At 52.1% G+C, this 25,668-nt stretch overlaps 2 protein-coding genes across 12 annotated transcripts in view; both read left to right on the top strand.

The window, feature by feature from the left end:
- The window catches only part of LOC308253942 (signal transducer and activator of transcription 5B), a 61,229-nt gene extending 43,621 nt beyond the window's left edge, over nt 1-17,608 (top strand). For all 8 annotated transcript variants that reach the window (XM_080679717.1, XM_080679715.1, XM_080679716.1 and 5 more), the window contains exons 5-19: nt 293-467; nt 3,235-3,365; nt 3,584-3,735; nt 4,214-4,369; nt 4,764-4,943; nt 6,089-6,176; nt 6,255-6,377; nt 7,056-7,148; nt 9,967-10,173; nt 11,267-11,361; nt 11,476-11,606; nt 12,728-12,898; nt 15,360-15,411; nt 15,739-15,843; nt 16,006-17,608. In XM_080679717.1, the coding sequence (XP_080535843.1) occupies nt 293-467; nt 3,235-3,365; nt 3,584-3,735; nt 4,214-4,369; nt 4,764-4,943; nt 6,089-6,176; nt 6,255-6,377; nt 7,056-7,148; nt 9,967-10,173; nt 11,267-11,361; nt 11,476-11,606; nt 12,728-12,898; nt 15,360-15,411; nt 15,739-15,843; nt 16,006-16,132 (1,986 nt within the window). In that variant the 3' untranslated portion in view covers nt 16,133-17,608. The remainder of the gene's footprint in view (nt 1-292; nt 468-3,234; nt 3,366-3,583; nt 3,736-4,213; nt 4,370-4,763; nt 4,944-6,088; nt 6,177-6,254; nt 6,378-7,055; nt 7,149-9,966; nt 10,174-11,266; nt 11,362-11,475; nt 11,607-12,727; nt 12,899-15,359; nt 15,412-15,738; nt 15,844-16,005) is intronic.
- A 2,922-nt stretch (nt 17,609-20,530) lies between these two features.
- Nucleotides 20,531-24,875, top strand: GHDC (GH3 domain containing). 4 transcript variants are annotated; one of them, XM_080679737.1, is made up of 10 exons: nt 20,531-20,607; nt 20,834-20,917; nt 21,091-21,371; nt 21,677-21,798; nt 21,925-22,426; nt 22,824-23,016; nt 23,128-23,199; nt 23,276-23,409; nt 23,775-23,860; nt 24,115-24,875. In XM_080679737.1, the coding sequence occupies exons 3-10, from the start codon at nt 21,104-21,106 to the stop codon at nt 24,331-24,333; spliced, it is 1,596 nt and encodes a 531-aa protein (XP_080535863.1). In that variant the 5' UTR covers nt 20,531-20,607; nt 20,834-20,917; nt 21,091-21,103; the 3' UTR covers nt 24,334-24,875. The 4 variants fall into 4 exon arrangements, with proteins under 4 accessions (XP_080535863.1, XP_080535862.1, XP_080535864.1 ...); XM_080679736.1 differs by having other exon boundaries at nt 20,544-20,658; XM_080679738.1 differs by lacking the exon at nt 21,091-21,371 and having other exon boundaries at nt 20,544-20,658.
- The last annotated feature ends 793 nt before the right edge of the window (nt 24,876-25,668 follow it).

The following is a 25,668-nucleotide window of genomic DNA, read 5'->3' on the forward strand; positions in this document are numbered from 1 at the left end:
ATGGAGCGGCAAACCGCGGCCCACGAGCCGCATGTGGCTCGTGAGCCGCAGTTTGCCGACCACTGTTTTAGGAAGATGCCATGGTCCGCCAGCTCCCCCTTTTCTCCTCTTTTCCCACTCTACACCAGTTCTCACAAATGACTTTTGCAATTCCTAGGACTCAAAATTAAGCTTTTGGGGTTTCATCCCCGTGATAGGTGCTGGCTGATCCCTTGCGTTAAGGCCTGAGGTGGTCTCCCGTGCTCACTGCCCAGCTCACGGCTGCCTGCACTCTGCCCCGATCTGTGTCCAGGGTGCCTCTCCAGTGGGAAGTCTTGCCGACATCATGTCCCAGAAACACCTTCAGATCAACCAGACCTTTGAGGAGCTGCGGCTGGTCACGCAGGACACCGAGAACGAACTGAAGAAGCTGCAGCAGACTCAAGAGTACTTCATCATCCAGTATCAAGAGAGCCTGAGGATCCAGGGTGAGGCGGGCGTGGGGGCTGGGAAGAAGCTCAGGTCCTGGGGGAGAGAACCAGCTACCTTTCTCTGGAGTATCAGGGACTCGTTAGCATTGGGAAGGTGAGGCCTGGGGAGGGGAGAAAGCAAAGTCTTGCCTTCGGAGAGGATGGATCTCACTCAGGCTTCCCATACCCAGCCAGCTCCTGGTCTTGTAGGAAGGCGCTCCCAGTCCAGGTGGTTTGTATGTTATCAGTGTTGCTTTACTCTCTGAGCAGGGCCAGTATAAGGGCTGAGGACCGTATTTCTGGTGACAAACTTCTCATGTTCTGCACAGCTATTCAGAGAGGCCATCCTAGGGCACATCAGTTGCCCGTAGACAAAGGCCTCCCTTCCTGGTGGGACTCCAGCCTGGTACTCTGGGTACAGAGAACTTCAGGGTCAGTCCGGAGGCTGTGGAGTCTCAACAGCACCCTCTGTTGTCCTTGTGGGAGCCTGGCAACGTGGCAGTGATTTCCTCTCCCCGCTTGCGTGCCCTGCTCGGTCTCAGAGTAGCTTTGCTCCACCAACCAGCCATTCAAAAACACACACGTGCACATGCAGTGTGCTCGTCAAACACCATGCGTGTGGGCGCCATCCTATAACTATATCGATATTATTTATTAACTGTGTCTTCTCCACTAGCATGTAAATTCTTTGAGAAGGGACTGCGTCTTGCATCTCTATACCCTCAGGCCAGCACATTGCCTGAGTCACAGTAGGTGTGGAATAGATGTCGGTGGGATGATTCCAGCATGTCTTCTTCCATCTGCTTCCATACCTGACTGGCCCCAGCGGGGGAAAAGCCCACTTCCAAGATGAGGGAACAGGGTGGCCACGCTATAGTTCTATCCCAGGCCCTGGACTGGTTACCACATCGATGATCCTATCCTTGGGTTTTCTGTTTCCTGTGTTTGGGTTTGGGTTTGGATTCTGGTTTGGATTTGTACCCATCATGCAATGTCAGTTCAGTCTCACTTATCAAGTTCACCATCAGAAACACAGACTATTGATCAGTTGTGCAGGGAAGGCTCAGTTCCCTCCAGTGGAGCAGACAATTGCCCCACATCTCCTGGCGTCCTTCCCAGAAACATCTGCAAATTGCCAGGAGAAACCTAACTGGGTCACTCGCATAGGGAGGCTGGACCAGGTGTTGGGGACACCACCACCTACCGCCCTGTGGTGGCAGGACTCCTGAGGCGGCCCCCAGGCGACGCTGCCGTGTTCCCTGCTGGACGATGCTCTTCCTGCTCAGGCCCCTGCAGTGAGATGGGAGCCATGTCTCCGAATTCCCTCCCCGTTCTGGGCTCTTCCTGGCTGTCTAGAGTTGCTTTGGTCCGTCCCCGCCTGTGTGACCTTGGGACAGGGCCTAGGTCAATGTGACATGGCCCTCAGAGGCCTGCCACGAGCTTGACCAAGACATGCTGATGCTCACATCTCCTTGACTCAGCCCGAGGAAGGACACTGGGGAGTTCAAAATGGCTATTGGCTGCGCATAATCACCCCAGAATTTAGGATAGTGGTTCCCTTGGTGGGGGATGGGATTGCAAGCTGTGGAGGTGGGCAGGTGGCTTTAATTGGGAAATGTTTGATTTCTTAAGCTGGGTTATGAAGTCACAGGTGTTTTTATGTGATTCTTTCTACTTTCCCTATGTCTTAAGTATTTCATAACTGATATTTTTAAGAGGGTAATTATGCCTCCCTGACTCCCTATTCCTGCCATTGCTGAGCTTCCTAACGCTAATATGAAGAGAGCTGCCTCCTTTTCCTGAGAGAATATTGCTACTTTTTTTTTTCTTAACTTAATTTATTTTAAATCCCCACCGGAGGACAGAGAGAGAGAGATCATTGAGCATTTGCCTTCTTGGGGTGCCCTGACTATTGGGTGCACCAGAGGATGCTCAACCAACGGAGCCACTGCCGGAGGCGCGAATCTTGCTGCTTTTGTGTAGGCCCCTCCCTCCCTCTCTTCTTTCTTCTCCATCTTCTCTCTCTTCTCTTCCTGTTGGTCAGCTGAGCTCACCGTGACCCAACCTGGACAAACGTGCTGGGCGCCTTCCTGCGCAGAGAAACCCCTCTCCCCGAGGAGAGGCAGCTGCGCCCCGGGAGGCAGGCGGCACAGGCGAGGAGCAGGGCCTTCCCTGGCGAGGCCCGGGCCCTGCGTGTGAGGGCGGGGCTGAGAGCTGCTGGCCCCCGTCACCCTTCAGTCCTGTCCTGTAGCCCATTGAGCAACAAGGACTAACTCTCACCAAGAGCTCCCCCGTGCCAGGCAGCTTCCTGAGCATTTTCCATATCAGCGCTTTTAATCCCCAAGCAACCGGCTGAGGCAGGGAGCAGGCTTCCCCGTCTGCACACAGGGAGACTGAGGCACAGGAGAGAGAAGGGATTCCCCCGAGTCCACCCCGCTAGCAAATGGCCGGGCCGAGTCAGACGAGGCAGTGTGGCGCCAAGCTGGACCCCGATGTGGCGTGAGGAAGGCTGGGCCCCCAGCTGTGTGGGCTAGGGTGGTAGGATCCTCCTCAGCTGTACCCACGAGCTTCTGTCTCCTAGTCTCTAGAGGGGAGCTCAGAGTTGGGGGGCCAGGGAGTGAAGCTGGCTCATCTCTGGGGCCCTTGGCTGCCAGATCCCTGACTTGCCGTTGGTCAGACACGTCAGCCGGAGGGTCTTGTCTGCGGGACAAGTGAGTGTGGTTTCTCGGGGTTTCCTGCTGGAAGCTGGGGGATCATGGCCATGGGTGTCCTGTCCCTCCTCCAGCTCAGTTTGCCCAGCTGGCCCAGCTGAACCCGCAGGAGCGTCTGAGCCGGGAGTCAGCCCTGCAGCAGAAGCAGGTGTCCCTGGAGGCCTGGCTGCAGCGCGAGGCTCAGACGCTGCAGCAATACCGCGTGGTGAGTGGGGTGTGCGTCCCTCTCTTCCAGGCGTGGGGGTCCACATTCTGAGCTGTCGGGGACCCGAGAGAGGGATGGGCCAGGACCCCGGGCTGGGGGGCAGGAGGCCTGTGGGGGCCTGTGAGGCAGAGCAGGACGGGGGAGGGAGGCCCTGCCTCCTGAGCGAGGCCCTGCAGGGTTGCTCCCTGGAAGCCAGAGGGCCTGCTCCCCTCCCTCAGGAGCTGGCCGAGAAGCACCAGAAGACCCTGCAGCTGCTGCGGAAGCAGCAGACCATCATCCTGGATGACGAGCTGATCCAGTGGAAGCGGCGGCAGCAGCTGGCCGGGAATGGGGGGCCCCCTGAGGGCAGCCTGGACGTGCTGCAGTCCTGGTAATGGGGGCGGGGCCGGGGCCAGCAGGGAGGGGGGGCAGGGGCTCAGGGTAGTCTACCAGCTGCTTATTCTGCTCCGTGTTTCCATGTGCAGCCGCTCGCTCCGTCCCGTGACGGGTCTTACTTCACCCGTGGTCTGGTCCCCACACAGACTTTGGTGCCCGCAGTCATGCCCCTCCCTGGGAAGGGAGTCACTGTGCGGGGGTGGGGCAGGGCCAGGTGCTCTCGCCTGATGCTCGCTGGTTGGGTACAAATCAGGGTCACGCCTCCTGCGTGTCTCTGTATTTCTGGAAGTCAGGGCAGCCCCTGTCCTGCTCTGCTCAGTGGACAGGAGTGGGCGCTGAGGTGTAAAGCCTTCCTGGGTGAGGGTGGGGCTGGGTCTTGGGGGGCTCACCCCAGCCTGGGAGGCTCTTCACCTGTGGCCTGGGGGAGGGGTGAAGCCCTTGTCCTTTCCTTTGGCCCCGCGGCTGGTGTGCAGGTGTGAGAAGTTGGCTGAGATCATCTGGCAGAACCGGCAGCAGATCCGCAGAGCTGAGCACCTCTGCCAGCAGCTGCCCATCCCCGGCCCAGTGGAGGAGATGCTGGCGGAGGTCAATGCCACCATCACAGACATCATCTCAGCCCTGGTGACCAGGTGACTGCTGCCTCTCGGCCGCGCCCAGCCCCGCATGTGGTTGGCATGGGGGAGGCAGGGGGTGCTTTGCAGATGGGGGGCGGGCTCTCACTTGAATCCTTGTCTCTCTGCTCACACCCTTTCCCTTCTGTCCCCAGTCGCCGTTGACCTTTCCCAGTTTCTCTTGTGAGCGCTACCTGGGCTGCCCTTGCTTCCTGCAGCCCGTGCCAGCTGCCAAGTTCATTTCCCTGCCTCCCCTCCCGCCGTCCCCTCGACTCTCGGTGGCCTCCCTGGGAACAGGGTGTCGGCCACGTGCCCTTCCTCTGCCTGCTGAGCCCTGTGTGAGGCATCCTCCCCACCCGGGGGACCAGAGCCCTGTCCCCTGAGGCAGCATCTCGTCCCTTGGGTCCCGCAGCACGTTCATCATCGAGAAGCAGCCCCCTCAGGTCCTGAAGACCCAGACCAAGTTTGCAGCCACCGTGCGCCTGCTGGTGGGGGGGAAGCTGAATGTGCACATGAACCCCCCCCAGGTGAAGGCCACCATCATCAGCGAGCAGCAGGCCAAGTCGCTGCTCAAGAACGAGAACACCCGCAAGTACGTGCCTCCTTCCTTGTGTTTCGGCCCCTTTCCTCGAGGCCTGGCTGTGGCAAGGAGGGAGCCTCCTCGGAAGCTTTCTGCGGCGAGCCGGCACAGCCGTGGCATACTCAGCCCCCAGGTGCCTTAGGTGCCGCGCCAGCTCAGCCAGGTTCAGTGAGCCTGAGAGGGGGCGGTGAAGGATTGAGAAAAGACAGACAAGCGAATGAAAGCTGGGTCTCGGTGGGACGCTGTCCTCTCTGATGGAGAGCTAGCAACAGTGCCACGGACTACAAGCCGTGTCTTTATTTTATAGCCAGATGCGACGAGGCAAAGTAAGGGCGTGATCAGGATGTTTACAACATTCTCGTGGGTTTCGATCCTACTCAGTTACATGCACCTGAACTCTATCAAGCCCACATCACTCAGGCACGTGGGGCCACGTGTTCGGACCATAGGTTCGAGCTTACCACTATAGCTGTTGGCTGTAATTGTGCGGGGAGGGCTCTGCCCTCCACGCTGGGACTTGCACGTGGCCGTGAGCGGACTGTGCCCTCTCATCAGTCCGAGGCTTGGACCTGTCCAAACGCTGTGGCCGCGCCCCACAGCGTTCTGGGCTCAGCCGGTCCTATGTAGGAGCCCCAGCAGCCCTTCTGGCCTCTGACTCTCAGAGAAAGAACAGAAGGCGTTCTTCTGTGAGGATAGTGTGATATGGTTTCACTTAGTAGGAATTCACTTAAAACTTGTGTATATTTTATGTATATTTATTTCTTGTATGTTTTATGGAGCTAACCTTTCTTCTAAATGACAGATTTTTATTTTTTTATTTTTTATGTTTTAAATGTATTTTTATTGATTTCAGAGAGGAAGGGAGTGGGAGAGAGAGACAGAAACATCAATGATGAGAGAGAATCATTGATCAGCTGCCTCCTGCATGCCCCCGACTGGGGATCGAGCCTGCAACCCAGGCATGTGCCCCTGACTGGAATCGAACCTGGGACCCTTCAGTCCTCAGTCTGACTATCTATCCACTGAGCCAAACCAGCCATGGCATGACATAAGTTTTTAAATACCTTCTGTGGTTCCTCCTACCCCGAGCATATCTCTACGCGCTGTGAGCGGAGACCCTGCGTGGGTTTAGAGTTGTGTCTCTCTCTGATTTGCAGTGACTACAGTGGCGAGATCTTGAACAACTGCTGTGTGATGGAGTATCACCAGGCCACAGGCACGCTCAGCGCCCACTTCAGGAACATGGTGAGGGTGGAGGGAGGGGAAGAACAGATTCTCCCTGCTTATCTGAGGACTTGGTCACCTTAATTTTCTCCTTTGCAGTCCCTGAAACGCATCAAGAGGTCTGACCGTCGTGGGGCAGAGTCAGTGACCGAAGAAAAATTTACAATCCTGTTTGAATCACAGTTCAGTGTTGGTGGAAACGAGCTGGTTTTTCAAGTCAAGGTAAAGCCCTCCCTCAGCCGTGTGTCTGTGAGCACTTTATATCACACAAGAATTGTTTGGGTCGCATAGTCCCTTTTTAAAAATTTTTTTATCAATGAAAGTGAGGATAGATATTTGTTACTTGCTTCCCCCACCTTCTCCCCCCGCACCCGGCACACACACCCCAAAATGTCTCCATACTCTCTCTCTCTTTTTTAAAAAAAAATGTTTTTATTGATTTCAGAGAGAGGAAGGGAGAGATGGAAGCATCAATGATGGAATAAAACCATTGATCAGTTGCCTCCTGTACGCCCCCTACTGGGGATCAAGCCCACAACCCAAGCATGTGCCCTGACCTGGAATGGAACTGTGATCTCCTGGTTTGTGGGTCAATGCTCAACCACGGAGCCACACCGGCCGGGCCATCCTCCCTCTTCTCTCTCTTGTTCTCTGTGTAACTTAGAGAACTTAGTCCATCCTTCAGAAATTCTAAGAAAATCTATTTTACCAGATCGGAAATGTCTAAGATTTTGCCAATGTGGATGGAAAAGTCATGTTATTCCCAGAGCCGTTCACATTCTGTGTCCCAGGTGACATTTACTGAAACTTGCAGAAGAATGAACATACTGTGATTGAAAAAAAGAAGAGAAGGGGAAGAAGGTGTGGCTGTGGGCGCTCAGCCCTTCTGTGTCTTTGCAGACCCTGTCCCTCCCGGTGGTGGTGATTGTCCACGGCAGCCAGGACAACAATGCGACGGCCACTGTTCTCTGGGACAATGCTTTTGCAGAATCTGTGAGTTGATCCCTTGGGCCTGCGGGTCTCCAGATCTTGATGCTGGTGTCGTGAATCTCTTTCATGTGTTATCCCCAAAAGAGCATAGAAGAAGAAAAATGCTGTTTTTGTTGGTGGGAGACAGAAGGGAGTGTGTGTAGAAAATGGAAAGAGGGTGGGCTTGAAGCCAGGCCAAGGTTTCAGGGCAAGCCGCACCATGTCCTCACTCTGTGGCTGTGGGAAATTTGCTTTCCCTCTCTGAGCTTCAGACCCCTAAGTGTCTACCACCCGGAATCATAATGGTCCATAGTGTTGTTAGGAAGATTAACTACATAACATACAAAATGCTTGTCTCAGACTCCATGCTCAGCAAGTTTTGTTTTGAATCTTTGGGTGAAACCATACGTGGAAGTTGGGACGCCCAGCTTCCTTCTAGAGAGACCTCTCAGGAGGTCCCTTTAGCTTAGAAGTTACTTCCTGTCATCCTCCTTCCAGTAAATGAGGGTGACATTTAGTTTCAAAATTTTAGGTTCTGTGATTCATCCCAGGTCTCTCATGAAGAAAGAGATGCTTTGACTAAGGGTAAAAACACGATGTTATGGGTTTATGCACCCAAATGCTCTCTGCATACCACTGGTGTGCTGCCTGCCGAGCATTTTCACACCATTTCAGTAGGCCCAGTTCTACGTGTATTTCCAGTAGAGGTTAGTCTGTAAAGGCATGATTAAGGGGTTCTAATTGTTATTTGGGACATAAAAGTATGTTCTTCTCTAATGGGAACAGTCTTACATTCTCAACAGTTTTCTTTACAGAACAATATATTTGCTTCAGAGGTGAGATTCTAATCAGAAATTGTGCTGTGCTGTGCTACAGGCCCTGAGTTTGAGGCTCTTTTTGAAAACGGTCTGCCTGTGTCTTGTCCTGATAAGCCTGCTGGATAGGATTGCCACATCTCTCATCCCCTTCTCTGTCCATCCACAGACCTCACTCCCCCGGCCACTTTGGCATCCCCTGCAACATGTCATTGCTAAAGTATCTTGTCTCAATAAATAAGCATTTTTTAAAACGTTTTCAGAATGTTAGGGTGCATTTATTTTACGCTGTTTTAAAATAAATACATACTTACGGGAATTTATAGATACATTTGTATATATGTCATGATGTAAGTATATATGTCATGATATAAGTGTATTGCAGCATTGCTTAGCTGCAGGTTGAAGGCTGACACATAGATGTCCATCTTTGGGGGTCTGGTTGAATATATTACTATTCTTCCATTAACGTTAACTGCTTTTGTTGCAAGATTACTTTAACATACAATTTAGTGAGTACTTACTATTTGCTGAGGCCAGTACTACTTATGGGAAGCACAACTGTATACCCATGACAAAGCCACAGATGATACCAGAGCCTGTGTAAAATCTTATGGGAAACACAAGTACTAATTTTGAGAAACACAGATGTATAACCCTGATGTAGCTACTTGTAATACAGTATCCTGTCCATATCTATCTATATAAAAGCCTAATATGCAAAGTGTCCCCTCGGGAGTTCGACCAATCGGGAGTTCGATCGCTCGCTATGACGTACGCTGTCCACCAGGGGGCGGCGTGGACCGAAGGGAGGCCCCGGCCGGTGGCCGGCAGCCACTAGGGACCCTATCCAAGCAGATTTCATGCTGGGCCTCTAGTTGTAGAATATTTAGCAGCCACAAACGAAAATGAGGAATTTCTTTACATGCTGATGTGAGGTCTCCCAGGTATAGTATTCAGTGAAAAAAGGGAGATGTCGGACATGTGGCTTTTATGCTTCCATTTGTATTTTTTAAAAGGAAAAATTGTATGTATTTGCAGGCCAGCATAGAATATCTTCGGAGGTGTAAACAAGAAACTACATCACATGCCTTTGGGAAGAGGAGCTGGGTTGCTAGGGGACAGGATAGGAAAGAGACTTCACTGTCTAACTTGCTGTACTTAAAAATTTTATTTCGTGTGAAGGAATTGCCTACTCAAAAATATTTTTATGATAATTAAAATGAAGTGCTATGGCTGAATGAAATGAAAAGCTGTTTGTTACAAATTCATATTCTCACCTGTTTGTTTGTTTTTAAATATATTTTATTGATATTTTACAGAGAGGAAGGGAGAGGGATAGAGAGCTAGAAACATCGATGAGAGAGAAACATCGATCAGCTGCCTCCTGCACACCTCCCACTGGGGATGTGCCCACAACCAAGGTACATGCCCTTGACCGGAATCGAACCCGGGACCCTTCAGTCCGCAGGCCGACGCTCTATCCACTGAGCCAAACCGGTTTCGGCTCACCTGTTTTTAATAAAGCTAACTCATAGTTACTATTCTTAAGTTGTTTCACTTTGAGCCAGAGTTCTTTCTTGGCAGAAGTTGTCAAAGGCAAGGATTACACTTGTGCACACACATGTATGAGCGTACACACACACACACACACACACACACACACACACACACACACACACACAGTCTCTCTCTGTCTCTCTGTACATAGAGAATCAGTGTTTTAGATTTCTGGTCTCATTGAGTTTACAGCCAGAACTCAGTCATGTTTTGCTTTAGTGGCTGTGAGAATGTAAGGTTGGACCACTGTCAGCAGCACAAGGTTGCCCTCTATATTGTGAGCAAAGAAGGTGAAATGAACCCGAGTTTCCAGAACTGCACACCCCATGAAAGTTTGAATTTATCCTCAGACTCAGTCAGACAAACGTCTGTCACGCCATCCCACCACCAGTGTTTTTCTTTTGTGGGTTGAGGAAATAAATCATGCAACTGTTCTCTCAGAAGGTTCTGGCTTCTCTCCCCCTCAGGGCAGGGTGCCCTTTGCCGTGCCTGACAAAGTGCTGTGGCCGCAGCTGTGTGAAGCGCTCAACATGAAATTCAAGGCCGAAGTGCAGAGCAACCGGGGCCTGACCAAGGAGAACCTCGTGTTCCTGGCGCAGAAGCTGTTCAACAGCAGCAGCAGCCACCTCGAGGACTACAACAGCATGTCCGTGTCCTGGTCCCAGTTCAACAGGGTGAGGGCCGCCGGCCGCCCTGAGATCAGTCCCTTCAAACCACCGGCCCTCGGGCTTCCCGTCTAATAAAATGCGCCTGAAGTGATAGGAAGCTCCTGAATAGACAGACAACGACATACTTTTTATGTAGAAAATTACATCTTTGAATTTTAAGTAAACTGGGCTTTGTGTGTAGCTTGTGCATTTTACAAAGGGAGCAGAGCCGAGGAAACGTTCGCGTAACTCAGAAGTGCAGCTTTGGCGACGATCAGAACGTCATGGCTCTGTCCCGTTGACTCGGATGTTCCCTGATGTGAGATGCAAAGTCAGGCTCCCGTGGACCCTCAGCCCACCCAAGCGGATGCTGATGGAGGACACTTTTCCTCTAGCATCTGCTCATTCAGATGTCATCCCTGTCATATCTTTGGTTTGAAATTTAACTTTTGTTTTCCTTTTTACACCATCACCCCCAGCTCCACCCCGGTGTTTTAAGCACCCTCATTCTGAGATCTCATAGTCTCTGAGTCTAAATGTTTTAAGTAGTTGTGTGTTAACCAGTTGGCCAACGTGCTGGCTGGCAGTCAGAGGTGTTTTGATAGGGGAAGCAGGAATTTCACTAGAATCCAATAACTGCATTTTGCTGGTAATTATTGGTGACTGATGTGTGATGGAGCAATCTCTGTGGCCTTGTGATCAAATCCAGTTCAAATTCACAAGCCCCCTGGGCATCTTGCTAAGATGCCGACTGGTGCAGTAGGTCTGGGATGAGGCCTGAAATTTTGCATTTCTCAGAAGCTCTTGGGTGGCACTGCTGCTGGTCCCAGAGTCCACATCAAAAACAGCAAAGGACCGAGCAGCCCGGGTGGGGAGGTGGGCGCAGCAGGGGCTGGGAATCGCTGTGTGCTGTTTTGTCCCATTTGCTGCTTTTCCCCTCTATCCTGTTTTGTTGTTGTTGGAGGACCATTTATTTGGGAAAACTCGGGCAGATCTGTTTGTATGATTCTGACAGTGTAGGTGTTTGCTTTCCATTTGGTTTTTCCAGTGAAAGTAGATACAGGTACTATTCCGAGTGTTACCTCTGCCTTCTTGTGTTCATTGTTGTGTCTCCAATCAGGAGAATTTACCAGGACGGAATTACACTTTCTGGCAGTGGTTTGATGGTGTGATGGAAGTGTTAAAAAAACATCTCAAGCCTCATTGGAATGATGGGTGAGAATCGTCATTTCTTACGTCTGCCATAAAGTAAGAAGGTTGTCTTTCTATGGTTTATTAAAAAAAAAAAAATCAAATTCTGCTTCCGCTTCTTTGACCTCTGTGATCCAGGGCTATTTTGGGTTTCGTGAATAAGCAACAGGCCCATGATCTACTCATTAACAAGCCCGATGGGACCTTCCTGCTGAGATTCAGCGACTCTGAAATTGGTGGGATCACCATTGCTTGGAAGTTTGATTCTCGTGAGTGCCCCTCCCTTTTTAAGAGTAGAGGCCAGAGGGCTCCAGTTAACTGCTTATTGCAAGGTCACTTTCACATGCACCTCAGTGAGTCCGTATGCTTTGCTGAGGCCTGGACTAGTTATGGGAAGCACCCATGTACACCCAGCACAAAGCTGCAGGTGATACCAGAGCCTGTGTACAATCTTATCATGGGAAACACAAGTACTAATTTTGAGAAACACAGATGGATAACCCTGATGTAGCTGCTTGCCACAGTGTCCTGTCCACGTTCTCCGCTGCTTCCCTTTTGAAGTGTCCACCTTCTCATGACTCAGCCTTGAGCTTGTTTCAGTGAAAATTTACTGGAATAAGTTGGAGTCGTTCACATGGAAATAATGTTACTTTAATGATTCCTTTATTCTAACCGACACAAGGACATTGTCACTGGTCATTTTCATCCAAGAACGTTAGTTCTTCCCTCTGACCCTCACACATAAGGTCACAGCCGCTTCCGAGTTCGCTTTGTGTGGCTTGAAGACTTCAACAGCGTTTAGTAGCGCTCACGTGTCCTCCGGCCGTGGGCCGGCTTCCTGTCTGTCCTACACGCTTTCGTACAGGGAATCAGGGAGTCAATAAGTGCCTTCTAGAAAGGGACAGAATGGCGTTTAACTTGAAGCCACCTGAGGGAGATCACTGGGTCTCTAGGAAAGTGATGAATGCATCACCAGCTATCTCCCCGTGGCTTTAAAAAACAGCCACTCGAACCCTGGCTGTTGGTCGAGTGTCATCTTTGGGTAAGGGAGGCAACCGATCAAATGTTTCTCTCTCACACTGATGTTTCTCCCTCCCTCCCCCTCCCCCTCCCCTTCCCTTCCCTTTCCTTCTCTCTCTCCCTCTCCCTCCCTCTCTCCCTTTCCCTTCCTCTGTCTCAAATTTAAAAAAAAAAAATCTATGAAACATTTAAAATTTAATTCATTTAAAAAACAGTTATTTGATCTGTAACCTGTAGTTATTTTTAAATGGAGATTTGGGGGGGGGTGTACAATTTTAATGGAGAGCTTTAATTTGTAGATTATTTGGGTATTAAGATTTCTTGTTCAGAAACTATGTTTAGAACATCATTATTCTGTTTATTGATCTAGAGGAAAGAATGTTTTGGAATCTGATGCCTTTTACCACCAGAGACTTCTCCATTCGGTCCCTAGCCGACCGCCTGGGGGACCTGGATTACCTTATCTACGTGTTCCCCGATCGGCCGAAAGATGAAGTATACTCCAAATATTACACACCAGTTCCATGCGAGCCTGCCACTGGTAACAATGTTCGCATTCTGGTTTGGTTTGGTTGTGTTTTGGTTGTGTTTTAGTTATTTGTGTGTGTCTGTCTGACTGTCTGTCTTGCATGAAAATCTACGCAGTTAGCCTACAGTTACTTGAGCATTATCCAGGGCAGATGAAAATCCTGGGCTATATTCTGCAGTCATGCAGAAAACATACCTGCCACTAACCCCAAATGCCAAATTGAAGGGAACAAATTGCTTTTAACACAAGCTTATATCAAACAAAATTAGGAAGGCAAAATTTTGTTTTTCAAATCAGAAATGGTTTTGTTTCCTGAGCATAAAAATTTTATGTATTTATTGTAAAATGTCCAGAAAAGTATAGAAAAAGAAAAAGAAAAAAGAATCTGTTCATCCTCCTGCCAGTCATAAAATCTGTTCATCGATTTCAGGTTTGGCTCTGATTGGCATAAAAACGATATCTCAGGTTTTATTTTCATTTATTTGATTCCAGGTAAGGTCAAAACACCTTTTCATATAATGATAATGACAATAATAAATACAATACTAGTATGTTGAATGCTTATTGAGTACCAGGTCCTCTTTGGGGCACATTTTTATGTAGTATCTCATTTAATCCTCAAAAGGGGTCTGTGAAGTAGTTACTATTACTGTCCCCCCTTTACCTGTGAGGAACTGAGGCCCTGAGACGTAAATGGTTTGCCCAAGGCCACACAGCTAGGAAGAGGCCAAGCCGGGATTTGCGCTCAGAGAGTCTAGCATCAGAGCCTGTATTTCTTTTTTTTTTTTTTTTTTTTTTTTTAATATATTTTATTGATTTTTTACAGAGAGGAAGGGAGAAGGAGAGAATTAGAAACATCGATGAGAGAGAAAGATCAATCAGTTGCCTCCTGCACACCCCCCACTGGGGATGTGACCACAACCAAGGTACATGCCCTTGACCGGAATCGAACCTGGGACCCTTGAGTCCTACAGGCTGATGCTCTATCCACTGAGCCAAACCGGTTAGGGCCAGAGCCTGTATTTCTTAACGTCTACATTATTGGCCACTTGTATTTTTTCCCGTGAAGTGCGTTCATGTTCCTTGCGTACCTTCCTTTTGGAGTCCCTTTTTTCCTTAATGATGTGTCAGTAGTTTTCTATAGTAAATAAACCCTTGGTTATACAGAGCTGTTTTTTTTCTCAGCGGGTCATTGTTCTTTCAGCATTTAAGTTTTATTTTGCTGAAGTTTTATTTTACAAAGACTTGTAATTAGGCTACATAGCCCAATCAGTCAACCTTTTTCCTGTATGTCATGCCTTCCCACCCTAATGTGAAGGCTATATTTTAAAAACATTTTAGGTTTATATGATATTTTGAATTAAAATATAACTCACGGCTTCTTTTTGTTAGCACAGCTAATCTAGATTATTACATTCTATTTTTTTACAGCATGTCTTTGTTTTTTATCTTTCCTGCCAATCTATAAAATTCTCTGTAGACTGTAAAAAGCACAAAAAGCATGAGATGTTATGAAAACACAGCCCCCTGACATTTGAAGCCTAGAAGAAGCAAGTTCGGGTACCAAGCAGGCTGTGAACCATGTAGCATTTCACTGAGTGTTACCTTCATTGTCTAATATAGTCAGGATTATGCTTATTCCCATACTTACATTCCCAGGAAACAGGACTTGATTTGCCGACTCCAGACTCTCACATCCCTACTTCACTGGATTTCCATAATCAGCCTTTTTAAAAGTCGTAACTGTGGCTGGCCAGGTCACTTTCAGGTTTCTCCCCTAGCCGGCCACATCCCAGTGGGATTCTGTGGTGAGTGGAAGAGAGACACACACCAGCATCCTTTTCAACAACCACCAGGCACAAACCACTCACCAGACTGAGTGACCGTCAGGTTACCTGCAGATACTGAGTGACATTCCCTTCCCCAAAGAGGAGAAACTCAGAGTAAGCTCTGAGGTCACCAGGTCAAAGCAATTCCTCTCTAAGGCGTGGAGTGTTCTGTGTGATCCTGACGATTGCATACCTTCCTAGTGAGAACCTCCAGTGACAAGGAAAGCAGCTCTTCCCAAGACATTCCCATTTCTTTGGGGGCCATTCTATTTATGACAACATTCTTCCGTATCTGACAGAGACTTTGCGCTCTTCTGACCTCCTCCTGTTGGTCCTAAAGATATTTTTCTTTTCACAGTTAGTTTGCAGTTAATGCTGGGTTTCGATTTGTATTGAAGTATATGCTTTCTGTGGTCTGAAGAATGTATAAGCACATGCAAGCTAACTTGGAATATCTCTTCACTGGCAGTATTAGGGTTGAGGCTTCCCTATGCCAGGCCGTCCTACCAGATTGAAGTGTTAGGTGCTGGTGTCAGATCCTAAGATAAATCAGGTGGTTGTGTCCTATCCTAAGAAAAGATGTGATTCATAAGGGAGATTTCATTTGAGAACTTTGGTTCTCATCACCATTCCCCCCTCGGCAGCTAAAGCAGTGGACGGATACGTGAAGCCACAGATCAAGCAAGTAGTCCCTGAGTAAGTGTCGGGGTCCAGCTCTGGTCTCCTGCTGCCTGTCCCCCACCCCGCCCCCCATCCCCGCTGTCCTCACCCCTCACCACCACCCCCTCCCGTCCGAGGGCCCAGTGTTCCCTTCCCCCTAAAATCTGGCTCAGCCCTGGGGAGGGAACTGGGCTTGGTCACCATGGGCCAGTGCCCAGGGCCCCCCTCCTGCAGCCGGAGCCCCAGACCCAGTGGGCACCTTGTCCTTCTACACCTGAGAGAGACATAAAGACGCCCCTGAGCCCCTCCCGTGTCAGCGGCTGCCCTGAGGCCGCTGAGGCTCTGCTCTGCTTCCTCCTCCAGGTTTGTGACATCTGCAGACTCTGCTGGGGGCAGTGCCACCTACATGGACCAGGCCCCCTCCCCGGCTGTGTGTCCCCAGGCTCATTACAACATATACCCACAGAAGTAGGTTGTGTTCTTACAGGGCTTCACGGGGGGCTGGGCCTGGGCACTTGGCCTCGGGCTGCTCACCGGGCGGGGTGCAGGGCCTGGGGTGGTCTCTGCTCCTCATCATTGGTCTCTGACAAGCGCTCCTTCCCCCTTCATCTCTTCTCTTTCCCTCCCAAGCCCCGACCCCGTCCTTGACACCGACGGGGACTTCGATCTGGACGACACGATGGACGTGGCGCGCCGCGTGGAGGAGCTCTTGGGCCGACCTATGGACACTCAGTGGATCCCTCATGCGCAGTCGTGACCTCCTCCATCGCCATCGTCAGCTTCTTCGTCCTCGCCAGAGGAGTTACTCTTGTGGATGTTTTAATTCCATGAATCGCTTCTCCTTGGAAACAATACTCATAATGTGAAGTGTTAATACCAGTTGTGACTTTAGTGTTTCTGTGCATGTTGGCACCAGTGAAGGGGGTGTGCGTGTGCGTGTGCGTGTGCGTTTGTCCGTTGTGGTGTTTCTCCCCCTTGCTGTCCAGAGTTCAGCTGCAGCATTGGGGCCACAGACAGAGGCTGTGGTTGTTTGAACCTTGTGCACAAAGGCAGGCAGTTCCACGAGCCCTGGCACGTGGCCATGTGTCTTGAGGGTGGCTGGACTTTGACATGTGGCTGTTCAAGTAAGAGAAGGACGCAGCGGGGAGAAAGCACCTCCTCTCTGGTGAGTCTTTGTCCCTGTGTCTGCCAAGCAATTGTGCTATAACCATGATTGTCGCTGCTTTTCTTCTGCAATGTGGAAACCGCCTCTTGACAAAGAAACCGCCCCCCTCCCCTGCCCCCTTCCCTCATTTTCCTGAGTAGGGATGGGAAAAGGGGCAACTGAGGAGGATTGTTGAAGCAAGGGGAGCCAGAGGTCTTCGGATGGGTAGCGGCTTTTATAAACAACACATCACCCATCTTCATGTTTTCTCCGTCCCTCCTCCCCTCCCTGGCTGTGTCCCTCTCTCCTCCTCTCACTCAGTTCCTCTGTGTGTACACACGAGCAGATGAACTAGAGGGAAGAAGAGAGGGTCACGTCACCGAAGCTTACAGTGTTGGTGTCCTTTGTGTCGCAGCCAGAGTGGAATGCCCAGCCCCAACCCGCAGGCGCCGAGAACGTCGTCGCCCAGGGAAGCTGCCGTCCCACCTGCCCATCCTTCCTCCACGCTGGAAGGCTGATTGATACCAGCTTTTTGCAAATGTCGGATGGTGTTTTTGTTTCTAACTTGGGACTTCTTGTTTTCTCCTCCGCCCCCTCATCTGACATCAAAATTCTTTCTTCTCGTGTCAGGTCCTGTGCCATTCCTACCCAGGCCACCTCATTTCCCTTCACTGTTCACGCGCGATGTCTCGGGGAGTGTGGGTGGCAGGAGTGCGGTCTGAACCCAGGGCCAGCATGTCCAGCAGGTGTTGTTGCCCACCTGGTGCAGGGTGCTGGGTGTCAGGCATTGGGAATTTGGGGACATGCAGTCAGCAGGTTTGCTGGAAGTTTGGTAAGCTGCAAAAAAAAAAAAAAAAAAAAGCCTCAAGCATAATTTCGTCCATAGTTTCTTCTGCGGCTCCATGCCAGAAGGAAGGAATGGGCTATGGCAGGCAGGTGGGAAGAGTGGGGAGCAGGTATAGTTTTCAGGTTAGGCCTACAAGGTCACTCCTAGCCCCCCTCTCCAAAAGGCCATGACTAGGCTTAGGAGAGAATGGCCCTAAAAACCTTATTTTTATATGTGTGAGTAAATAAACATATTTTTTTTACAAAAAATAACTTCTGAACTTATCAGTGTTTTGATGTTAAAGGAAAATATTTCTCTGTAGTAAATTATTTATTGGAAAATGACTTTTTAAAAGCTGCTGTTTGCCCTGGCTTGGTTTCATACACTGATTTATTTTTCTATGCCAGGCAGTAGAATCTCTCTGCCTCTGAGGAGCAGGCCAACCCCTCCATGGATACCAGCGTTGATGCAGGATGCTGCTAAACCCCTTATGTACCCCTCAGGATTCATTCAAATTCCCCCTGTGAGGACGGGAGTGTTGGAGAAAGGTGGAAGGAAGCCCTCACCTGCCTGTCACTCAGGCTTCACCAACACCTGCCTCAGAGTGGTGCCCTCATCGTCCCAGCTGGGGGACAAGGGCGGGGGGGCGGGCGGGGGCAGGGATTGACCCACTGGGAAGTGGACCCAGCCCTGGGGCATGCTGAGGTCTAGCTCTCACTTTACAGCTGGCAGTAGGGTTGGGGGGACGGGTGCCGAGTGTGGGGTTCCTTCCCATGCTTGTACAGTTGCTGAACTGTCCTCAATTTTCCTGAGAACTGTGCCTGTCGGTGGGAGAGATTTTTGACTGAAAGGTGCGCTCGCTATCTGCATTATACTTTCTCTCTTCTCCCTGTTCCTGCAAACCAGCGGAGGCCGCGGGAAGCCTGGACCGCCTCCGCCTCCGCCTCCGCCTCTCACTCGCTCCCAGGCACACACACAGTCATCAGTGTCCCAGCTCCACGTGTGCGGCGTGCAGGGTTTTGTGGGGGTGGTGGGGAGACAAAGTGAATATAACTTAAAATGGAAGTATACTTTTTATAACTTTTCTTTTTAAAACTTTGTGAAATAATTTGAGATACATATTTTAGTGTTGAGGCCAATTAGCATATAGCCAGCAAAAAAAGTATTGTGTACAATTCTACTTTGGCCGATCACAAAATAGTGTATTTTATGTTACAATAAAGCCTTGCTCTGAAGGGGCAGTATTGAGTCCTGTTTTATTTTTCCAATCAGAGGGCGAGGGAGGGTGGTCTGAAAGGGGAACGTTGGAGATCATCAGTGTGATTGAAAGAACTGTTTGGGCGTTGGCTCCTCTGAGAACAGGCCACCAGGTTTGATGGCGGATGGGGGCATTTATTTTTATTTCATTTTTCTCTTTAATCCTCACCCAAGGATATTTCCCCATTGATTTTAGAGAGAGTGGAAGAGAGAGGGAAAGACAGAAACACTGATGTGAGATAAACACATCGATTGGTTGCCACCTGCACGCACTCTGACCAGGGGCCCGGGCTGGGGAGGAGCCTGCAACAGAGGTACATGCCCTTGACAGGAATCGAACCTGGGACCCTTCGGTCTGCAGGCCGACGCTCTATCCCCTGAGCCAAACTGGCCAGAGCAGATGGGGGCATTTCTTACCTTCCTGCTCACATGATGTTTTGAAAATTACACCTGTGTCACCTGAAAGGAATGTTCTTGCATGGAGAAGTAGGCCCGTTTCGTTGTTTAGTGCTTTGGAATATTCAGCTCTTACCAAGCCTGTGCCACTTGGCTAAGAGCCACCAGTGTTCCCAAAGGCTGTGTACTTCCAGCTCTCGTCCCTCTTGTGGTGTGGAGATCCATCGTCCGGATGCTGCCCGAGACAGCTGCTGTCCGTCAGCTCTCTTAATAAATGCTTCGTTTAATTCCTTGTCTTTCTCTTTTCTCGGTCTCAGCCCCGTCCTCCTTGGGAAGTCTGTTTTGGTACACCCCAGGAAATTTTCCCACACAAAGGACACTATCAAGAAAATAAAAAGACAACCCACAGGAGAAAATACTTACAGATCATAGGGTACTAGTTGGTGAAATATATAAAGAACTCTTATAACTTAATAGTGAAAAACTGACCCAATTAAAATGGGCAAGGGATCTGAAAAGACATGTCTGCAAAGAAGACATACACATGGCCACTAAGCACATAAAAATATGCTCAACATCATTAGTCATCAGGAAAATTAAAATTAAAATAGATTCAAGTCACTTCATACCCCACTAGAATGGCTAGATCAAAAGGCCAGGTAATAAGTTAGCAAAGATGTAGAGCAGGGGTCCTCAAACTTTTTAAACAGGGGGCCAGTTCACTGTCCCTCAGACCGTTGGAGGGCCGGACTACAGTTTAAAAAAACAACAACTATGAACAAATTCCTATGCGCACTGCAGGCGCGGGATGAGTCGGCTGCTAAGCAGGACAGGCAGTGGCACCCGGCGGGCCGGATAAATGTCCTCGGCGGGCCGCATGTGGCCCGCAGGCCGTAGTTTGAGGACCCCTGATGTAGAGAAATCGGAACCCTCATGGACTGCTGGTGGGGATGTAAAATGATGCGGGCACTTTGGAAGCCAGTTTAGCCGTTCCTTAAACAGTTAAAAAAGAGTTATTATACAACCCAGCTATTCTTGACACAAGAAAAACTATATATCCACAGAAAAACATGTACATAAATGTTCATTCTACATAATAGTCAAAGAGCGGAAATGAACCAAATGTCCATCAATTGGTGAATGGGTAAACAAACGTGATGGTGTTTACACAGCACATTTGGATGGTATTACCTCCAATGAAATAAGATTTGGCAATAAAAAGAAATGAACTGGTGGTCCACAGTAACGCAGAGAAGCACCTTGTAAACATTATGCTAACTGAAGGAAGCCAGATGCAAAAGACCATGTGTTGTGTGATTCCACTTATGTGAAATGTCCAGAATAGGCGAATCCATACAGAAAGTAGGTTTGTGTTTGCTTAGGGCCGTGGTGGAGGAAGCTAGGAAGGGATTGAGGGGTATAGAGCCTTCGCTTCCCATGTCTGCCAGCATGGGCCAGCACCCAGCATGCCCCCCTTAGGCAACTGCTCCTTTAAGAGCACCCCCCATCCCAGCTCCTCCCTCAGGCCCAGTGACCGGATTTCCCTGTTGTGAGGCCGAGCGCTTTAAAGCCATGGCCCTTTCTGGGTCAGCTGTATGCTGAGCTGGGGGTACTGAGGGGGCCCTGGGTGCTGGGAGTAGGCACAAGTGGGCTGTGACAGGTACATGTGGGACACGAACCACTGCCCAGAGCTCAGGAAGGACAGGGAGCTGGGACAGGGTGGGTCCTGGGAGGGAAGCAGAGCCACTCCTTCATCAAGCAGCCGCTGGGCGCTGGGCACCGTGCCAAGCCCTCTCTGCACCTTCTGAGGCGGGGATTGTGTTCCCATTTGACAGACAGGGGGACGGAGCTCAGAGCAGCCACCTGAACTACGTGGGGCCATACAGGTAGCCAGTGGCAGAGCCAGGATCCGAACTCAGGTCAGTGTGACGCTAAAGCCTGATGCTCTCCTTCTCACTGCCTGATGGGGGTCCTGGCTTCTTCCTACACTTGCTCTGTCCTTGGTTCTCCTGCGTGAGGTAGAATGGGGGTAAGAAATGGGTGATCCCCTGCAGCCGCAGTACCAGCACTCCCGGGCCCTTCCTCCTCCCAGGAGCTGCCTGGAGATGCTGCTGCTCCTGCTGCTGCTGTTCCTGCTGCTGCTGCTGCCGCCACTGGCCGTGCTCTGGTGGCAGCAGGCCCAGGGGCCCAGGCCGTCCTGGCTTGCCAGCCTGCAGCACCGTGTGGCATGTGGGGCCCTGTGCTGGGCAGCCGCCTGGCAGCAGTGGAGGCTGGAGCAGAGCACCCTGCACGCGGGCCAGCACCAGCAGCAGGCCCTCAGCTGGTGTCTGAAGGGAGCCCAGAGTCCCCACTCTCCTCTCAGGGGGAGCACAGGTGTGTTTTCCAGGGTCTGGGGAGGTGGCCCAAAGAGGAAGAAACCCCACAGAACCGACAGATTCCAGAACCTGAAGACCCCCCTCCACCCCCTCCTGCTCCCAACACAGAGAGGCTGACCCAGAGACCCTCCCCAGGCTCAGGATTGTCCGAGAGGACTTTTCCCACCCTGGACCCAGACAGCCCCTTCCCCCACCCAGGCCTGGTCCAAGTCCCTTCCTCAAGGGTCTCACCAGCCTTGTCTGAAACTCTTGGGAAACTGTGTGTGGCTTCATGAGGAATTTATGATGTCTTTGGGGCTACAGATATGACCACCTTCCGGAATCATCTCCCTTTGACCAAGGCCAGCCAGGCCCCAGAAGAAGAAAGTGGGGAGCAGCTCCTGCCCCCTACCTCAAAACAGCACCATGGAGAGGCCTCTCGGCAGGTAAACCCAGAAGGCTGGAGCAGACCCTGACTTGCAGCCACACCCTTCCATCAGGGTGGGCAAAGAATCCCCAAACTGGGGGCTCAGGGTCTGGCTCAGGCAACACCCTCTCTTGTCTCCCTCCAGGCCACCTTGCTGGGTCTGGCAGCCCTAAACCAGGCCTACCCAGCAGCGCTGGCCCCCGGGAGCACAGCCTGTTTGACCCCTACATCCCCCTGGCCCCACCCTCTCCCCTGGCCTTGGCACGCCCTCAGCCAGGCTAGCCCCCCTGGAGCCAAGGACCCCAGGGCCCTGCTGCTGGAGGCACTGAGGTCCCCAGGGCTGCGGGCACTGGAAGCCGGGACGGCAGTCGAACTCCTGGACATTTTCTCGGGCCTGGAGGCCGATGGCGAAGAGCTGGCGGAGGCAATAGCTGCTGGGAATCCAGGAGTGCCTCTCCCCAGACGGGCAGCTGAGCTGCGGGAAGCCCTCGAGCAGGGACCCCGAGGACTGGCCCTGAGGCTCTGGCCAAAGCTGCAGGTGGTGGTGACTCTGGATGCAGGAGGCCAGGGCGAGGCTGTGGCTGCCCTGGAGACCTTGTGGTGCCAAGGGCTAGCCTTCTTCTCACCTGCTTATGCTGCCTCTGGAGGTCAGCAAGACTCAAGGGTGGGGAGCTGGGGCCAGGGGCAGAGGGCACACTGCTGGCTGCCATATAGTGAGCCCTACGTCATCATCTCATGTAATCCTCCCAACACTCGTATATCCCCCCAACACCAGCAGCTCCATTTTACAGATGGAGAAACTGAGGCTCATAGAGGTTGCACAAATTCACACAGCCCCAGCCTTTACCCCCAGGTCTGCCACACCCAGAACCACTGCCTCTTCCCAATTAGGGCCCCAGAAGCAGGGTGCTGAGACTGGGGAAGCCACAAAGGAGGGGGTGGGAGGGCAGCAGGAGAATCAGATGCTCAGAGGGTTGAGGCCCAGGGGTGAGGGCCAGGCAGAAAGCAATGGCACCACCAGAAGAGGCTGCTTGCTTCCCGCAGGGGTGGTGGGCCTGAACCTATGGCCAGAGCAGCCCGCTGGGCTCTACCTCCTCCCCCCTGGTGCTCCCTTGATTGAGCTGCTCCCAGTCCAGGAGGGAGGCCAGGAAGAGGCTGCCACCACTATCCTGTTGGCCGAGGCCCAGAAGGGCCAGGAATACGAGCTGGTGTTGACTGACCAGGCCAGCCTTACCAGGTGATCATCTGCCCACCCCCTGGTGCCTCAGGCCCTCTGGGACCTGTTGAGGACCAGGGGCATGAGCCGATGGGTCCTTGGGCCTGACCTCCCCTCACTCCACCCTGCCAGATGCCGCCTGGGTGACGTGGTTCGGGTAGTTGGTGCCTACAATCAGTGCCCAGTCGTCAGGTTCATCTGCAGGTGGGTGACGTCCCGGGGAGCTGAGGGGCCGTCCTTAAACCCTGGGCTCCTCTGCCTCCTGCTCCTTCCTTCCCAGGCTGGGCCAGACCCTGAGTGTGCGAGGAGAAGACATTGGCGAGGACATGTTCTCTGAGGCCCTGAGCCGGGCGGTGGGGCAGTGGCCAGGGGCCAAGCTGTTGGACCATGTCTGTGTGGAGAGCAGCATTCTGGGTAAGCTTCTCCATTGGCTCCTGTCCCCCATTCTTGGGTTAACTCCCCCACAATCCACGCCCCTCCTGCTGAGAGCGCTCTAGGAAGGAGGTAAGACCCAGCCTCCTTCGTTGCTCCTAATAAGAGTCCTTCCCCAGGTCTCACTCCCATCCCTCCTGCTGCAGCCTCTCCCTACTTTCCTGACTTGTTTCATACCTCGGACGAGGCTGTGGGTTCCTCTTCCTTTACCCCCCCCCCCCTCCACACCAAGAAACCCCTGTTTTCCCACGAACCTCAGAGCAGGGAAGAACGAGGTGGGGCAGTGGGCGTTGGTTTTGGAAGCGGCCCCATTCACAGGAGTGCGTGTGTGTGGGGTTTGCCTGCAGATTCCTCCGGGGGCTCTGCTCCCCACTATGAGGTGTTTGTGGCACTGAGGGGGCTGAGGAACCTGTCGGAGGAAAATCGAGACAAGGTAAATGAGACAGGGACAGGGTCTGACTGCATGTCCCCTTCACTCTGCACCCCGCCCCCCAGGTGCAGTGGAGTGATGGGGAGGTGGGGGCAGGGAGGAGGACTTCCCCGAGGCTCTATAAAGGGAGGGGTGAGTCCCAGACACACATGTACACGTGAAACTCCTACCCACACACACAATGGGCACAGTCAAGCGCACCTCATCCACACGCCACATGGCCACGCACCAGCCTCACTCAGCCTTTCTGTCCTCAGCTTGACCGCTGCCTCCAGGAAGCCTCTCCCTGCTACAAGTCCCTGCGCTTCCGCGGCAGCGTGGGCCCTGCCAGAGTCCACCTGGTGGGGCCGGGGGCCTTCAGAGCACTCCGGGAGGCCCTCGCTGCCTCCCCCTCAGCCCCCTTCCCTCCGGAGATGCCCCGGGTCCTTAGGCACAGGCACCTGGCCCAGCTCCTGCAGAGGCGAGTGGTGTCCTGAGCGGAGGCTGCCCGCTGGCCCCCCACCACCCCACAAGCTGCCTCTCTCTTTCCTCCGGGGCCTCTCTGCATGGGGAACCCTGGGCCAGGGTCTTTGACTCTGTGTCACCTCTCAGTTGCTCATCTGAGCTGCTGGGCCTTAGGGAGGTCCAACCTCATCAGCCAGCTCTGAGGAGGTGACCTCAGGGTGTAGCAGACCCCGCAGGGCGCTGTGCGGAGCCCCGTTGGCCCCCTCTGGAGGACACTGCTAGAGAGTTCCCATACACGCGGGTGGCCCGTGTGTCTCCCAGCCCAGTGCGCTGCGCAGGCTGCAAGTGTTGGGAGCTGGTGTTCCCAGGAGCACCCCTCAGTCAGCAAGGAACAGGAGTTGTGAATACGGACCTCAGCTTCGTCGTCCGTCAGGGCGACAATTCTGAAGTGTGTCTGCACCGGCTGCCCACAGCGGTAACCCTCTCATTAACACGGTTCTTAAGGCAACCCTCCCGCCTCCACTCCCTGACGTGTTTTCTAGGATCACCTCCCAAATAAACCTCTTGCACCCAGATTCTTGGCTCAGGGTCTACGTTTGGGGAGACTGTAGTGGTCCCTTTGGCTCTGATCCCGCCGCCGCCTGTCCCCTCCCTTCAGCTCTGATCACAGGGCTTCCCCCTCTCTCCACTGGGGAGCCCCCAAGTGTGTGCATCCAGGAGAACTCGGGGACTCCTGCCATGGCCTAGGTCAACCCAAAAGACTCAGAGCCCCCTCCTCCTACCTCTCCCCATCCCAAGCTTAACCTAAATGTGAAGGGGCTACTCCCCAACTTCCCTGGCCCTGGCTCAGCAGGGGTCCCTTTCCTGGCTGGACACCCAGAAATCACTTCCATAGGCAGTGGCTCTACTGCAAATCATCACAGCAGGAAGCAACCACAGAGATTACTGGGTTAACTGCCCATCTTACCGCCGGACACGGAGGCTCCCTGAGCTTGCGAGACTCGCTCTGGGCCCAGCAGCTCCTCCTAAGTAATGCAGCGCCTGTGTGTAAGTCTCTGATTCTGTCCCCGAATGACTTCTGAATTCCATGCCTTATATCCAGGCCCCAGTGCCCACCCTCCCAGTCCCTGAATCAGCCCATGACTCCTTCCCACTAAAACATCCATGGCTCCCCAGGGCCCACAGGGTCAAGACTAATCAGCTCAGCCTCAAAGGCCCTTTGACCCATCCCCGGCCTTGCTCGCCTGTCCAGCCACCTCTCTCCTCTGAGGAAAGCCACGACCGCGAGGACCACACCCCACTATCCCACAGGCATTAGGCACGTCCCCGCCAGGTCTTTGCTTAAGTTGTCCCTTCAGGAGAATGCC

The sequence above is a fragment of the Plecotus auritus genome (assembly GCF_963455305.1).
Source record: "Plecotus auritus genome assembly, chromosome: 7".
Lineage (NCBI taxonomy): Eukaryota > Metazoa > Chordata > Mammalia > Chiroptera > Vespertilionidae > Plecotus > Plecotus auritus.

What these genes read in the sequence shown, in the direction of transcription:
- GHDC (XM_080679737.1), top strand. Translation starts at nt 21,104, where the DNA reads ATGCTGCTGCTCCTGCTGCTGCTGTTCCTGCTGCTGCTGCTGCCGCCA. An exon ending in GTCGTCAGGTTCATCTGCAG is followed by an intron (nt 23,200 to 23,275) that starts GTGGGTGACGTC and finishes CTTCCTTCCCAG; the next exon opens with GCTGGGCCAGACCCTGAGTG. An exon ending in CGGAGGAAAATCGAGACAAG is followed by an intron (nt 23,861 to 24,114) that starts GTAAATGAGACA and finishes TTCTGTCCTCAG; the next exon opens with CTTGACCGCTGCCTCCAGGA.